The sequence below is a fragment of the Lichenostomus cassidix genome, chromosome Z, assembly GCF_008360975.1.
Source record: "Lichenostomus cassidix isolate B80296 chromosome Z, HeHo_3.0, whole genome shotgun sequence".
NCBI classification, from domain to species: Eukaryota; Metazoa; Chordata; class Aves; order Passeriformes; family Meliphagidae; genus Lichenostomus; species Lichenostomus cassidix.
Window position 1 is genome coordinate 57,930,358 of NC_139511.1, and position 15,491 is coordinate 57,945,848.

The window sequence follows — 15,491 nt, forward strand, 5'->3', positions numbered from 1 at the left end:
ATTTTCTTGTGTTCAGACGTAAACCTGTTTTCTCACATAACTGCAGTGGCATAGCTCCTTTTTTTTCTACTGTGACTATACAGCCTTTGCCAACTTCCAAAACTGCTTATATGGAAAAAAACTTCATTGCAGCAAGATATTTTTAACTGCCTTCAGCAAAATTTAGTGGGAATATGGAAAGAGGAAAGGACAGCCAGTATCAAATCATCAGCCAACTCCTTAGGCTACCAGCACATACTCCTTGGACCTATCTCTGCTCCATTAGGCATGTTGTAGTCTTCTGGAATACTGTTGGTATATCCAGAAGTACTATCACTGTAAGTCCACTAAACACCTTTTGTTAAAATAACTTTGTGTGACAGGTAATTTTTGAAGTGGCTAAACTGTATTTCCCCTAGTGGTGAATTTGAGGCCCACGGAAATATGCAACGCCCACCAATTTGAAGGGGAAAAATTGGTTTTCAGTTCAGGCTTAGGTGTAGCTTCTTCAGAGTCTGATTTTACCCTGACATTGCTATTAAAGAAAACTGTCTATGGATGGGGTTGATGTTTTTGATGCTCCATTTATAGCTGAAAATGTCAGCATGCCAGAATTATGATGTAAGTTACTCAGAGAAACATTGCCCAAATATTTAACTTTGGAAAGTAGCACCTCTGCATCTACAGTGTGTTCTCTGTTGCCTGTATTTACATTGTAAATGTACTGCTTCTCAAAGTTAGCCATGGCTTTTGAAGTTGGCAGTGGAGGGTTTCACCGGGAGTTTGGTGTGCTGCCTCGGTGCCTGTGTGTTGTGTGTGTGTGGTGTGATGCCTGTGTGTTGGCGTCTGCACTTCTCAAGACTGTCAGCTAAGGTTTTGTCCTTACCCTGAAGTTTCTAGATGTCTCTAAGAAGATACACTTGAAATGTTAAATATAACTTCCAACTGTATTGTTTTCTCAGTCAGTGCAGTAACTATGGTGCCTTTTTTGGTGACAGGATCAAGTTTCAGAATAAATTCAATGACATTTACAGAGTGCATTTGGGGAAACTAGAGAGCTAGACAGATGCAGGCAGGCAGATCCTAGACTGACCAGAGAAGAAACAAATGCAAGGTCTTGGGTTAGATTAGATGGGAAAGTAATAAATACTGTGAATCAGAGATAACATATCAAAAGTATAAATATATACAACAAAAGCACAGCTGAGGGGAGGGAAAATCATGGGAACTTCACACATCCACCACAGCATGGTTAGCATGGGTAGTGTGCAGCTGAAATGGGTGAGGAACAAACAGAGCTCAGTGAAATATACCAGTGACAATTGAGAAATGTGATCATTATATCTAGTTCTCATACTTGGCTACAGCTGGAATACTATGCTAAAAGCTGTTAAGACTAAAGGTGAGTGGAATTGAGAATTAAGTTAAAAACTTGTCAGCTCTATGTATAGTAAACTCTTTTATTTTTTGTATAAAGCTTACCTGTAGTTCATACAGGACTAAAATACTGGTTTGGCTTCCACCGGATTCTTTTTAAGCTTTAAGTGGCTCTAGTATTACCAGAACCTTTATCCTGAAAATAGTAATTTGTCACAATTGTACAAATAGAATAATATGATGGTGTTTATATAAAACAAAGACCAAAACGATCAAATTCTGCCTTGGCACTGTTGAGAGTATAGCTATAGCACCTACAACAGCTGTGGATATTATCTCAATGCAAATTTCAATCAACTCTTTGAAAAGACCCAACATGATTTTACTGCTTCTGTATATACTGTGTTTTATAATTTTTCTTTCAGCTTTATCTTCAGGCAAGAATGAAAGGAGACTGGGCAAGACTTGTACGTCCTACGATACAGTTTGGTCTCATTGCTGCATCAATCTACGTGGGTCTCTCACGTGTTTCTGACTACAAGCATCACTGGAGTGATGTTTTAACAGGACTTATCCAGGGAGCAGTGGTAGCTGTGCTCATTGTAAGTAACTCCTGAGGAGGTGTGCATGTGTGAATGCTGCTTTTATGAACAGTACCTTAGAACTGCAGGCTGTGTTCAGAGGAAAGCAAACCTGTATTTCTAATGCTTCAAAAATTGCTGAAGCAGGGAAACAACTCCTTGAACTGGGTGTAGCAATAGTACTTTAGGGAGTGAGGAAGGCTCTGGCCTAATGATATAAGTGACAGTTTTAGCTGTTTGACAACATGAAATTGTCTCTGCTCAAGAGCTTTTCAAGTAACTAAGATGGGAAATGGTCAACTGCAAACCTTTCTATATAAATCATGCCTTTTGCTTCAAGCCAAATGCTAAATCTCAAGTACAATACCATAGAACCCTGTTCTATGGTATTATTCTAAGGCAAACAAGGGAAAAAAAGGCCTTTAAGGAAAGCATCGAAGTGTCTGCCTCTGCCACCTTACACAGTGTATTTTTTCAGTCTGATGGGAAACTAAAACCCTTCACCATTTCTCATGTGCATTCTGAGTACTAAAAATGTGTTTACAAGAAGCCTGTGAAGCTTAGCTGTACTGAGGAGTAGAACACTATCCCAGAGAACAGACACTTGCCTAAACTTGTCACAGCAGGCCCAGCTGACTTAGTGGCAACAGTCCTACTGGGTGCCATACCTGATTCATCCATGGGAAGGGAACAGATCAGAAGGACTTCAGGATTAGAGATGGGAGCGAATTGAGGTCATGTTGAAGGATTCAGTTGCCAAGAACTGAGACTTAGCTGGGAAAACCACCTCCAAAATAAATGCTGTGTCAGCTTTCTAAGGGCAGAAGGCTATGCTTCAAGACAAAGCTGTCTAGTAGCTGCAATCAATAATCAAAACAAATCTTGGAGCGGCTCTAGGAAACCCTACAGATTGCATCAGCTGTTACTAAATGGCTACATGTTATCATAATCCTACCCCTCATTTTTGTCCAATCTCTTTTTCAAAGCAAAGGAGTTCAGAGATTAAGAAACATCAGAGACTGAAAAAGGAAGGACACTTTTATTAGGAAAACAAGATGTTGGATGGTTCAGAAGGTGGTTAGTAATACAACAAAGCGTAGAAGGTAGCATTATAATGAGCAGAACTGAAGGGTCAGGAAATTATTAAAAAAACTATATACTAGCACCAACCACCACCCCCAAACTCTTATCTGAAAGAACTAGTGAGTTCTTCTCCAGAAACAGCAAGCTGAGCTTAGAGCGTGGTGGAGCAGCAACTGCAAATGGATCACTTAAATTGAACGGAGGGCATGTGGCATTAAGTGGAAGCTGAAACTCCCCAGTCTGTGGCTACAGCAATGTGCTGGGTCATCAGCCAGCTGCCAGTGTTGTGGGAGAATGTTTTTTCTGCCATGGGCAGTGTTCTGCAGTTATCAGGGTTGCAGTGGGAGGGGAAGACACAATATGGGAAGGGATCATGTGAAGCTTCTCATTTATTGCACTCCATGCAGGACTGTGCCCAGCACATCTGCAATGGGACTTGGTGAAGTGAGCAGTGGAAGACAGCAAGCTGCAGAATTGGATCAAGCACCTGTCTCGTAGTCAGGGAGATGTCTCCTAGCTGTGAGAAAGTGAGTTTGTAGGTTCAAAGGAATGCAGGAAAGGACTGTGTAGGTACAGCTGGCCTTGCAGCTGCTGGGTCCAGCTAAAGCACCACCACTTCTGTTCTGCTCTACATAAATTAGAGGAAAAAAAATTAACTATATTTGCATTGTAGGCCCTCAGAAAGCACATTTTGCTCCTTCGTTTAGAGCTGTTCAAACTATGGCTGTTGTAAAGAAGCAGTGCCTGGAAACGCAGTCAGCAGTTAGTTAGCATAAGCATTGAATTTATCTTAAACCATCAATGGGTAAATGCTCAATGGCAAGGAGAAAAAGCTATTGAAAGAACAGATGTCTGAATTTTGTACATGACTTCCTAGCCATTTTCTAATGTTTTAAACTGATTAAGCTTTTTATCAGTTTTGATCATAGAATTTGCTTTCTGCAGAGCCATTGTTTCCAAGACTTACTGAGTGCAGGATCTTAACACTAATTTGTTCTCTTAGGTTGTGTATGTGTCGGACTTCTTCAAAGTAAGGGGATGTACATTTCAACCAAAAGAAGATTCCCACACAACCCTACATGAGACTCCAACAAATGGAAATCACTTTGGCAGCAATCATCAACCATGAAGAATGACCCACATCACCTGTGTTGCTCTGAAAAAAACAATTTCACAAGTCTAACTATGTAATATATAAGTAAATGCCTTTAAGGGACTGCTGCTGCTCTTGGATGCTCACTTTACCTGTATATAGTAACATCTACCACAGTTATTGTATATCTAAACTTCAGATTGCTATTGGTTCAAGCTCTTGCTTAAAAGAAAGCTATTAAAATTGTAAATTTTTATTGAAAACAGTAACAAGTTATATTACATATACTGCTGTTTGTACATGCCTTGTTGAATCAACTGTGGTTTAAGTAAACACCATTAAAAGGAATTACTTGATATGGAAGCCACATGTGACACTGATGAATTTGTTCCATCATGTCAATATAGTTTCTGGAAGACATCTTCTGTTACAGGTAAAGGCTTGCAGCAAACACAATATCTCTCTTGATTTTTGTGATCCCTATTAAGAAGGAAAAGTATTAATATCTTAGAGTCTTAACTGACACAATCACTATTTTAAGTACAGTTACAAGCATGTTACAAGTATTAAATGGAAGTCATTGAAATCCATTTTTAGCCACAAACTTAGTTAAACTGTCAGTATCACCTTAGTCAAACTTTTTAACACAGTTGTTATCTGGAAAGGTGAGAGAGTAATGGTGCTGTTTACCATGAAGTTAACACCTAAAGTTCACATTATATAATTACTCACCTTCTGCCCTCACTACCTGTGCGGCCCCTTCCTCCCCATCACTTTTCTTCTAAAATTGCTTCATATACTGTGAAAGTGAAATACATACCCTCTGCAAACTTATTTTCCAGTTCTGTGTTCCCAATGGCTTTTGCAGCCTGGCACATCTGCCGAAGCAGTTCTTCTAAACGCCTCATGCACCGAATTATGCTACCTGCATGGAAGAGCAAGGGAAAACTTTGTGCCACATCATGTCACTGGTCCTGAATTACTCAAAGGAATAGTTGGTTCTACAACCCTGCTCAATTTATCTAGAAGCCAAATGTCTTAATTTCTGTTTGCACAGTAAATTTCTCTGTGAGGCATTTCCTTGAAGCTGTTTCCAAATGCTTGTCCTATCTACTGTCCTTACAGTCCCTAACTAGTATACAGCCATAGGACCTTCTGGGCTGTTGAGTAATTCCTAGAACTTGGTAAGACTTCCTCAAAAACCATAGAGCGTTATGGGATTCACAAATCTGCTGCTTCAAGAACTACCCCAAGTTTGTTCTGGAATTTTTTTTTAAGCCTTAGTTCTTTAGTTGGCAAAGGCAGTAAGTGATCTATCTTACTACTACTCCGGTGCCATTAAAGAGCCCATGGACCACTCTACCATTCACTTGCATAGTTACAATTATGTACACAAGCATCTTGACACAGCTCCTACACTACAACCCAACACCCACTTATGATTTACTACACATTCATCTCCTGTTTGAACTTTTCCTTGCAGCTCAGCCCAAGTCACTGCTACAAATTTCACAGAACAGCCCTAAATGCTTCTGCTCCTCTGGCCACAAGCAAACAGTATCCTGTTTGGTCATTTCCTCCACCAGCATCTCCTCCAGCCAAAATTACTGTAAGCAAAGTAACTGTTATTGGGTAAATATGGGGTGAAGGGCTTGAGAGCAGCCCTGCTGAGATGGACTCGGGGGTGCTGCTGGATGAGAGGCTGTACATGACCCATCAATATGCACTTGCAGCCCAGAAAGCCAATTGTATGCTGGGCTGCATCCAAAGCAGTGTGGCCAGCTGGGCAAGAGAGGCGACTGTGCCCCTCTGCTCTCATGAGACCCCACCTGCAGTGCTGCATCCAGCTCTGGGGTCCCAGCACAGGAAGGACATCGACCTGTTGGAGCGAGTCCAGAGGAGGCCACCAAGATGATCAGAGATGGAACAGGTCTCCTTTGAGGACAGGCTGAGAGAGTTGGGGTTGTTCAGCCTAGAGAAGAGAAGGCTCCAGGGAGACCTTATTGTGACCTTTCAATACATGGAAACATTCAAGGTCAGGTTGCATGGGGCTCTGAGCAACCAAATTTAGGGGAAGATGTCCCTGCTCATTGAAAGCGGTTTGGACTTTAAGACATTTCTATATTACCTCTAAGGCATAATACCGGGAAAATGCAGCCAATATGAAAAGAACATTCTGCAAAGCTCTTGGGAAAGTGAGACATGGTAAAAAATAAAGTAACGCTTCTCTTCTGAAAAGCATTCATATAGCCTCAGTAGGTCATGTCAGTTTCTACAGTGAGAACAGTTTGTGTAAGAGCAGCAATCTGTAAAACCTGTTGCAATGACATGAGATGGAAAAGCCCACAGGAAGCCTGTTGAGCACAGACCATCAGAAGTGACCTGTGGGCAACTGCCCTGAGCATGGCTGTGCTGCACTGTGGCAGACCCTGGCTCAACTGTCAAAGATCCTGCTTGTCTCCATTTACAAGGCTGACCCTGATAGCCATTCCAGGGAGTACCTGTTTACAGGCAGCATAGCTGGGCTCATTGCAGACAATTTTCGGTGCAAGAAAATTGCAATTTTAAAATACGTTACTACTGTTTATACTTCCACAAAGCAAGAGTTCATCTGCAGTTAACAGACAGGATACATAATTCAGTTTAGCATTTTTTCTTAAAAGCTTTAAAGAGCTGCTCTTGTTTTTATTTCTTCCCAACACACATTTCAGCTTAAAGATAAGGCATTTTCATTAGTAGATCAACACTACTCCACTTTGGGGCAAACAAACTTCCTCTTGGAGCATTTGGGCCTATTTTGTGTTCTGATTTTCTTTGAAATCACTACAGTTACCTGAATAACCAAGGCAAACTACCCTGGGATTTCGGAACACCACAATGCATTTAAGGTACACATAACTGACAACAGATGCCTGAAGCACTTCCCTTCCTTTTGCTAAGGTACAGAAAACCAGCCTACTGAAAGTTAAGGGAAGAACCATACATTGACCCCTGCCACAAGAGCTGGCCTTCTCAAGACAAGCTACTAAGATCTAATTTTGAGGGAGCTGACATTATGGAGCAGAACAAAGCTGACTGTCTTAGTACAAATATGGTAAATGGAAAATGTTACTGCCCGGTGTATTCTGAATGTTCAAGTGTCAATGTAAAACATAGGCCAGCTACTGCTACTTTAGTGTTCAACATACTCAGTGTGCCTCTACAGCAAATGGAAGGCTCAGATACTCACTGCAATAATAGGAATCTGCTGAATGCATGCAGAAGCAAAGACTGCCAGGATTTGTGTTGCTCAAAGGCAACTTCATTTACAAAGTTCCTGGGTCTATGTGTTGGATTACATGCATGAATTATGTACATAAATGCCCTTGTTTTAAGGCTCTTTGCAAACCTTTGCAAACAAAACAGCATTTTAGAGAGGCAGTGCTGACAGTAACAACTTCAAAAAGGAAGACTTCTAAGACTGGCACATCCATTCTATTGTTCTTCAAAACTTCCAACAGGCTGGTTTTTTATTCTGTTTTGACCTTCAGGTGGATGGTTTGTTTTTACAGAGTATCAGGGCTGTAAGACATCATACTTTTAAAAAATGAAAAAAAAGTTGCTAGTACTCCAATTTTAGGAACCAAATTAACCCATGTGACAGGTTATATCTAGGCTTTACAACCATCTCCATTGCACTGCTGTGAAAAACTATTTGAAAGAGACACTTGGTTACCATGTCTCACTTCTGTCATCATTAAGTCAGCAGGAGGAACTGGTTATACCATCTGGTTATACCAGATAAATAAAATACTTAACTATAATGAGGACAAGTGCAAGAGCTGTACTTCCTGATGACAAGCATTTGGAACATGTTTCCTTTCCACTAGAAAAAGTAAGCATTACCTTTTATTGCAATGCTTAGAATTTCTGAGTTTTATAGGAAGTTTTTAGAATACAGAGATATCCCTTATAAAAATCTTAGATTCTAAATTATCAATAATGTGTAAGTATAAATTAACATATAAACCATTTTTTTCCCACTTGGTTTTAGCCATGCAGATGCTTGACTACATCTGAGTTTACTGTAAGGTTATTTGGTATTACCATTCCCTGTGGTAGAATTACCAGCTCATACCTTTTAAAGAACAAGTGATTAGCCTACCTTCAAACACATCTGTCATTTTGCAGATGTGAGCAAAGCTAGCTCCATTTGCCCATGTATACACAACATCCATTAGGTTGGGTCTGAAAGAATTTAAGTAGTTTTCTTCATCAATTTCCAGTTTTGCTTCTGCTGACACTTTGGCGATTCTTTTTGCGCACTCCTTTAAAATAAAGTATTTTATATTTATGATATACTTAACCAGAGTAAGTGTTTAACTGATAGAAAAACATGCATGTTATCAGGTACTGCATTACAGTATGAGGTTTCTTTTTTAGTGTGAAATTACTCACAATCAAAGGGTAAACCACTGTTTACATGAAGTCTGCCTGCATTAACAATCTACAGTGTAGTAAGCAAGCTTATAAAAGTTTTAAAGGCATGTCCTAAATTAGCATAAAGATTTCCTGCAAACAATATAATGCATTATTACACATTGCAAAATCACATGCAGTGCCAGCTAAGTTCACTGATGATCCAAAATTACACAGTCTTTACTGTGTACTTATTATATATTACTCATGAGCTTTGCTGACGTTAACATTAACCCTGAGCTCAGACAGATTTATGATTACCTGCATTTGCCGAAGTGGTCCTGCCAACTGCTCAGTCAATTTTGGCATTTCACTGGACTGAAAAAGAAGATATTAAATAATCTCATGTGCTCCCATACGTTTGCTCTATACCAAATTAAATGCAAAACCAGAAGTTCAGTGTGTGATACTGCCATCCTAAATTATTCCAATAACATCTCAAACCTGTTATGAAACACTAAAATTACTGAATTCCCCAAATGCTTGTTCCACAAACTAAATCAGAAAACGTAATCTTTCTGTACAGTATACCAACATTATGAAAAGCTGCACCTGCTTTCTGGATACTTCCAAAATTCCCTCTATTTAGCTGTACCATAATTTTGACCTGGCAAATGAACTGTCATGTACTACTTCGACAGTTACAAGCTTTTCCTGAAGAATATAAGAAGAAAACATTTTTAGTAACTTAAGCATCAGTGGCTATGTATGAAAACATGGCTGTCCAAAATACCGGAATATCTTTATGCTCTAGCTGTTTAGACTGAAGTACTATTGTTGGGTGAACCCCAATATTCTAATTAACAATGGCTTACTTTGGCATCCCTTCTACTAACAAATGCAATACACTGGCATCTGCTGCTAATGTTTTTTTTTTTTTCCATATTTAGAATCAACCTGAGTGATACATCTTGCTAGCTACTTGCAAAAATATTTCATATGGAAGTTTATTTTTACATCTTTTGGGGATGATACTAACCTTGTATACAGCTTGCAGGTGGGAAAACAGTAACATCTGGTATTAAATGCCCATGTTTTTGCTTTTAAAAACACATGGTCTGACTTTAACAGCCTTTTTGGTATGAATTCTATGTCATACTGCCATTTCAATCAATAGGCCAAAGGTACCAAACATGTAACATAACACACACATGGTTCAGAATTAAAGATACCCTCACTCCATAGTGTAGGGTGCAATTATTGTTAAGCCTCTTCTTGAGATAATCATTCTACATTTTAAATTATATGGAGGTATGTATATGTATTAAGAGCAGCACTTATGCTGAGAATCTATTGATACTGCTTTGCTGCATGAGGAAAACTGCAATTTCCCACAACCTTTGGAATGTCACTCACAAGGAAAGACACTTCAGCACTGAAGCTGAAATGCTTTTGCTAAGTTCAATGGCAGTTCACATCAAACACTTTAGGAAGCAATAAAAAATGTGCAATGGCTCATACTGTTGTGACAAATTTTTGGAACTGATTTATAAACACTATTGTTAGAAGACAGGAATGTCTAGAATTCTTGATTTGAAGAAGTAACTCACATTCTCTTGAAACACGAAACAGCTGAGTAGTGCAGTTGCCTGTTCTGCAGACAAGTCATTGAAGAGGCCATTGAACATCATTTCTGTCAGGAGTAGTTCATCAGCACTAAAATAAAGAGAAGGAAACTTAGGGGGAAGACTTACTGAAATGTAATTTTTAAATTAAGAACTATTATTCTGTTTTGTGAAACAACTAGATATAAATAAAAAGCCAGCATCTTAATTTTACTGATGCGGACACCAAATACACACCCACACACACGCACACACATATTAGTTTTTTAAGGGGAATGCTAATTAATAAGAGACTGAGACAGTATTTTAAAGAAACTAAAAGCACTTGCTGGACTACAGTACAACTCTCCTGACTAATCACACAAGTTACTATGAACAGCTGATTTAGTCAGTTTATCAGACATTATAAAGAGATGAGAAAGAACCAAGGAGTTAGGCAACTCAGGAAAAGGACTAAAACTAGTACTGCTGCTGCTGAGAAAAGATTCAACTGGGTATTTCCACAACACTGAAGAAAGGAACAAACTCACTTCAATTTACTTGAAGAATAAAGACTTAATCATGAATTATAAAAGAAAGTCCCTGATGAAGATACAAAATTCAAACATACTTATTTGGATAAACCCCCAAATTTTTGGTAAGACTAAACCTTTATTTTTAGAATTTATCAGAAAAATGCATAGGATGCAGGAAAAACAAAGTAGGGTTATTTTTAAAGAGATGTATAACTCAAACAGACAGTCAGGAAGTTGATAAAATTCTGATTCAGCTTCCCCACTTGCTATCACATTTTGCAGGGCAATTTGCTATCAAACAAATATAGGTAACAGCTTTCAAACGCATCTGTAAGACAAAGAGTACAGCAGACACTGTAACTTTTAAAAATAGAAAATTCTATCAAAATCCAAGTTACACTGTAAAATACTGAAGTCTGATTCATGATTTTTCATGTTTCAGTATATATGTATCTGCTAAATATATTACAGTAAAATGCTCCACTTCACAGATTTGTTCCAACAGCCCTGCTTCGAGTGGAAGCACCTTCGGTGTATTCCAAACCTGTCAGTGACTTGGTAACTGCTGATAATCATTGTTACACTCTTATTTCCTGGTTCAACATCAACCATAGAAATCGAGATCACCCTTTTACGCAATATACAATATTAAATGAAAACACATGCTATTACCTACGCCAGGTACAAAAACAGCCATTGTTTTGGCTTTCATGTCTACATTTTAATTTTAACATCTACTGTATTTTGTCCTTAAGTCGCTACCTTTACTGCTTGAATCAGTATATTACCTTTATTACACAGAACACAGTCTGTGAAGAACCTTTTTTTAATGGTCTCAACACTTTGAAATATAAACATAATCTACTAATTTTATCAAGGATAGAAGGATAGAGTAGTGTATATTCACAAAAATCAACAGTTTGCACAGAAGCCAGTTACCTGCTGATTTCGCAAGCAACTCGTCCTTTCATCTCAATAACATCTGAAGATGTGGCAAACCCCAGTCTTCTCAAAACACGCTTGCGGCATTTGAGTTCATCCATTTGTAGCACAGTTCGGGCTTTCTTCAATTCTCGCTTTGCTACTTTAATATCCATAGCAATCTGGGGGGCCAGAAGGAGAGGAATTATACCTTGCTGGTTTAACAGATGCAACTGTTTTAAAGACATTATTTAATTTACATAAAGCCCTCAGGACGATGGTGTATGAACATACTACTTTGACTAGCTGACTTGCCTAACTCTTCTAAGAGGAAGGTTTAAAACAAATTAAACAACAGCAACAACAACACCAACGATAACAATAATAACAATAATAATAAATATCAGCTCCCTTTACTCATTGAAACCTCTGGTAAGCATGGGAAGTCAAGCTATTTACCCACAGTGGAAAACAAACCGAACCAGCCCAAACTAAAAAGACAAGAAGTGATTTTTGCTTGAGAAACGAGCACTCATCTTCTGAGACCTGCAGGAAGTCTCAGCTAACCAACTATACAATGAAATGTAAACCAAAGGCATTATTTTCTGCTTCTCCAGTGGCTTGCAGTTCATCACAGCCACTGTCCACATCCTTACAGCAGACACACTGTCACAGAAAGCTGCTTGGTCCATGCAAATTTGTACTGCCCATGCCAGAACTACCTCCCTTCTGTGAAGTGGCTCCTGGAGAACCTGTTTTCTCAAGCAGCAGAGAAACATGAGAGCTGGTTTTACGCAAAACCAGTTTCAGTCTAGGAGGGTAAAACTCTGTACAAAATAGGTGCATTGCTACCAGGCTGAGAGTCAGCTCAGGAAGCAGCAGCAGCAGCGAAATTATTTCTGTGGTACACTCCTCAAGCTAATAACCCCATCAACTCAACTTAGTTTCGCACAATTGCATTAAAAATTATCAATTAAAATTATCTATGAAGACGCTTCCTATGCTGTATTGTGCTATGTCTATTCAGTGAAAATGACTTGAAACCCTGTAACCTTGTAATTCCTGAAAACTTCTGGAGAGTTTTCTTTTCAGAGGTACTTTGCATCTGTATCAATGGAGGGCACACCACTCAGCCATTCTGGTAGTGAGATTCAAGAATTTTACTGTATTTTAAATGGTTGATTTAAGCTTATTGACTTTAAAAACGTGTTATTTGGGCTTTGCAAATGAAAAGCAAGTAAGAAGACAATCTGCAAAATACAAAGTCATTTGGTTTGTCTCTTTACCTGTGCTTTTTTTTCACAAAGTTTGTATATGGTTTCCAAGTTTGGATCATTGTGAAGAGGATGTGAATACATCCTATGTTCAAATGCCTCTATCTTTTGGATTACTTTTTTCAACCCTTGGTCCTTGATGCCCATGTCATCAATAGGGTCTAGTAAAGGCACTCCATCAGGAAATCGTTTCTGTACTTCCTAAAAGAATGAAAAAAATACTTTTTTTTAAGATTAGTAACAGTAAAATAAACTACATTTTACAAATAAGCTGGCGTAACTATAGACACAGGAGGCTGTAACACAAGTTTGTTAGAAGATGTTTCAGCAGTTTTCAAAATCAGTTTAAAATGTCTTGACAAGGAGAAACAATTGACACACATCATGGCTTCCAAGCTCTTTAAAGAACAGGCTGAAGATGTGACAGAAGCTTCACACAAATTTCTTTAGAGCAAGCTGCCTTGTGTTCAACAGTACCTCACTAATCAGAGCACAGTGCTTACACAGCCCAATGGAACTTACTTGTACAGATTTTAATACACTTTGCCTGTTATCAACAGGCCTGAGGTCTTTCGGTATGTAGAGACGGACACTGCTGATAGCTGTGACAAGATGTACCAGAACGGGAACGACCTACAAAAGACAGTGTAGTAACTCATAAATCAATAACAAACATACCTCTTATTACCAGTCCATAGCAAAAGTTTCTCAAGGGAAAAGGAAAACTAAGCACGAAAGGACATAGCACTGGGTAAAGGAGTACCAGAAAGTAGGAAAATGTGGCTAATGACTTAAAATACTCATAAAGAACAAAAGTAATTGTGCAAATAGGAAAATTCTCAATGCAGTTACATCTGGAGAGAGAACCAAGTGAAAACAAAACAATAACTTCTCTGTTACCTTGCGTCTTATCTGCTGGAATAACTCTTACAATCCAAACCAGGCAAATGATTGCCATATCCTTAAAAAAGAATGCTAACAGCAGAGAACATCAAGCCAGAAAAGACAGATTCCTAAGTATCAAAACCTAAATATTATGGCACCATGAAGAATCAATACTGCATATCAAGGTTTGAATGGACTTTCTGAGAAAAAACCTGCAGACAAATTAAACAACTGCCTCTGATCTGAAAATTTTAACTGTTTGCCTTGATACAGGGTTTCAAATAAAAAAAATTTAAATAATGGAAATATTTTCACCAAAAAAAAAATTCAGACTAATTTTAGGATGAGAGGGTTTTACAAAGCTTTCCAGAGAGGTGGTGGAGTCACCATCCCTGGAAGTGTTTCCTAACCACTGGATGTGGCACTTTGTGCTAAGATTTAGGTGACAAGCTGGTGTTCACACAAAGATTGGACTCAATGACCTAGGAGGTCTTTTCCAAGCTTAATAATTTTAAGAAATAAGAAAGGAATTCTGTTCCCAGAGACAAGATACTGCTAAAAAAAGCATCTGTCAAACCACACTGCTAAAAATTTATTAATTTAATTTATTAAGAAGGCAGTTAGGTGTACAGATTCTTCCTCTTCCTTAAACACATCAGCCCTTCTTTTGCCATAGTTTGCAAATGGGTTGGAAATGAAGGTTAGAGAAAGCTTATAAGGAACTACTGAGAATAAATATGTGTAACAAACCTGCATCTCTCCTTTCTCTTCAGGTCTGGCAGGCTTTGCAGATTCAGTAGCAGAGTTTTTCAAACTGTCTTTGCTGCAGTGCAGGAGCACTTCGACTACATACAGTGGGTCCAATTCACCAGAATTTGGCTGTTGAGGGTACAAAAAACAAGCACGTTTGTAACAATTATTTTAAAATATAAACAAGAATGAATAGAAAATGCATTGTTTATCCAACATTAAAGGTATCAGATGAACTATGTCTCTTTACAGAGTATCAACTCAGTGTTCCAGCACATTCTAAAAATGTACATCCAAGTGAATCAATATTGAATGAAAGATCCCTCCCATAGAAAAACACAATTGAAAAAATTACCCCTCCCCTATCCTCCCTTGACAGTGTAGCCTGAAGTCTGCTTGAAGCTTTAGGTACTTCTGCCTTTTTGTCTAGATGTAGCTCTTTCAAAGTAAACCAGTATGTTTTGAAACTGTAATGCATATTCGCATCATACTAGTAGTAATGAATTTTGCGTTAAAAAAGAAACAAACAAAACTTAAGGGTTCTCTTTCATTTGCAGTTTACAGGTTCATGTTTCATGCACAACAAAGACCACAGAAAAAATCTTTCAAGTATAATAGCTTGTATCTGCAGTAAGCAGGAAGCTTACTGCAGGAAGCTGCACATTGCAGGCTGCATCTTTACACACCCCAAGGTGCACTCATACATCTGACATTCATTTGAAGAACACAAACATGCAGATGAGGTGGTTAAAGACTACTGTTCACAAGGCCATAACCTTCCTTATCCTTCAAAAAAAACGTACATTAGTTATTTTACTGGATCAATATGCACTAGGGTTGCTCAAATACACTCCTACTGTAAACAAAAATTTTTAGGACTTTGAGCAGAACTGAGCTATAGACCTAACACAAAAGGCAGACATAATCCTTTAAAATACTATGTGCAAGTACTCTGCTTTGAAAAACAAGAGAAAAAGCAAATGTTCTTTTCAAAATCCTATCATAACTCA

The 15,491-nt window shown here is 38.5% G+C and overlaps 2 protein-coding genes across 4 annotated transcripts in view; one reads left to right on the forward strand and one right to left on the reverse strand.

Moving 5' to 3' along the window:
* The window catches only part of PLPP1 (phospholipid phosphatase 1), a 62,041-nt gene extending 57,565 nt beyond the window's left edge, over nt 1–4,476 (forward strand). For both annotated transcript variants that reach the window (XM_085043566.1, XM_085043565.1), the window contains exons 5-6: nt 1,782–1,958; nt 4,024–4,476. In XM_085043566.1, coding sequence (XP_084899692.1) covers nt 1,782–1,958; nt 4,024–4,149 — 303 coding nt within the window. In that variant the 3' untranslated portion in view covers nt 4,150–4,476. The remainder of the gene's footprint in view (nt 1–1,781; nt 1,959–4,023) is intronic.
* MTREX (Mtr4 exosome RNA helicase) overlaps nt 2,958–15,491 on the reverse strand; it is a 49,200-nt gene continuing 36,666 nt past the window's right edge. The window contains exons 19-27 of one of the 2 annotated variants that reach the window (XM_085043559.1): nt 14,482–14,610; nt 13,369–13,479; nt 12,859–13,047; nt 11,591–11,754; nt 10,122–10,227; nt 8,833–8,889; nt 8,258–8,420; nt 4,934–5,038; nt 2,958–4,593 (exon numbers count right to left, since the gene is read on the reverse strand). In XM_085043559.1, coding sequence (XP_084899685.1) covers nt 4,541–4,593; nt 4,934–5,038; nt 8,258–8,420; nt 8,833–8,889; nt 10,122–10,227; nt 11,591–11,754; nt 12,859–13,047; nt 13,369–13,479; nt 14,482–14,610 — 1,077 coding nt within the window. In that variant the 3' untranslated portion in view covers nt 2,958–4,540. Of the gene's footprint in view, nt 4,594–4,933; nt 5,039–5,942; nt 6,086–8,257; nt 8,421–8,832; nt 8,890–10,121; nt 10,228–11,590; nt 11,755–12,858; nt 13,048–13,368; nt 13,480–14,481; nt 14,611–15,491 lie in introns of those variants that run through there. The other variant, XR_014847080.1, reaches the window with a different exon arrangement.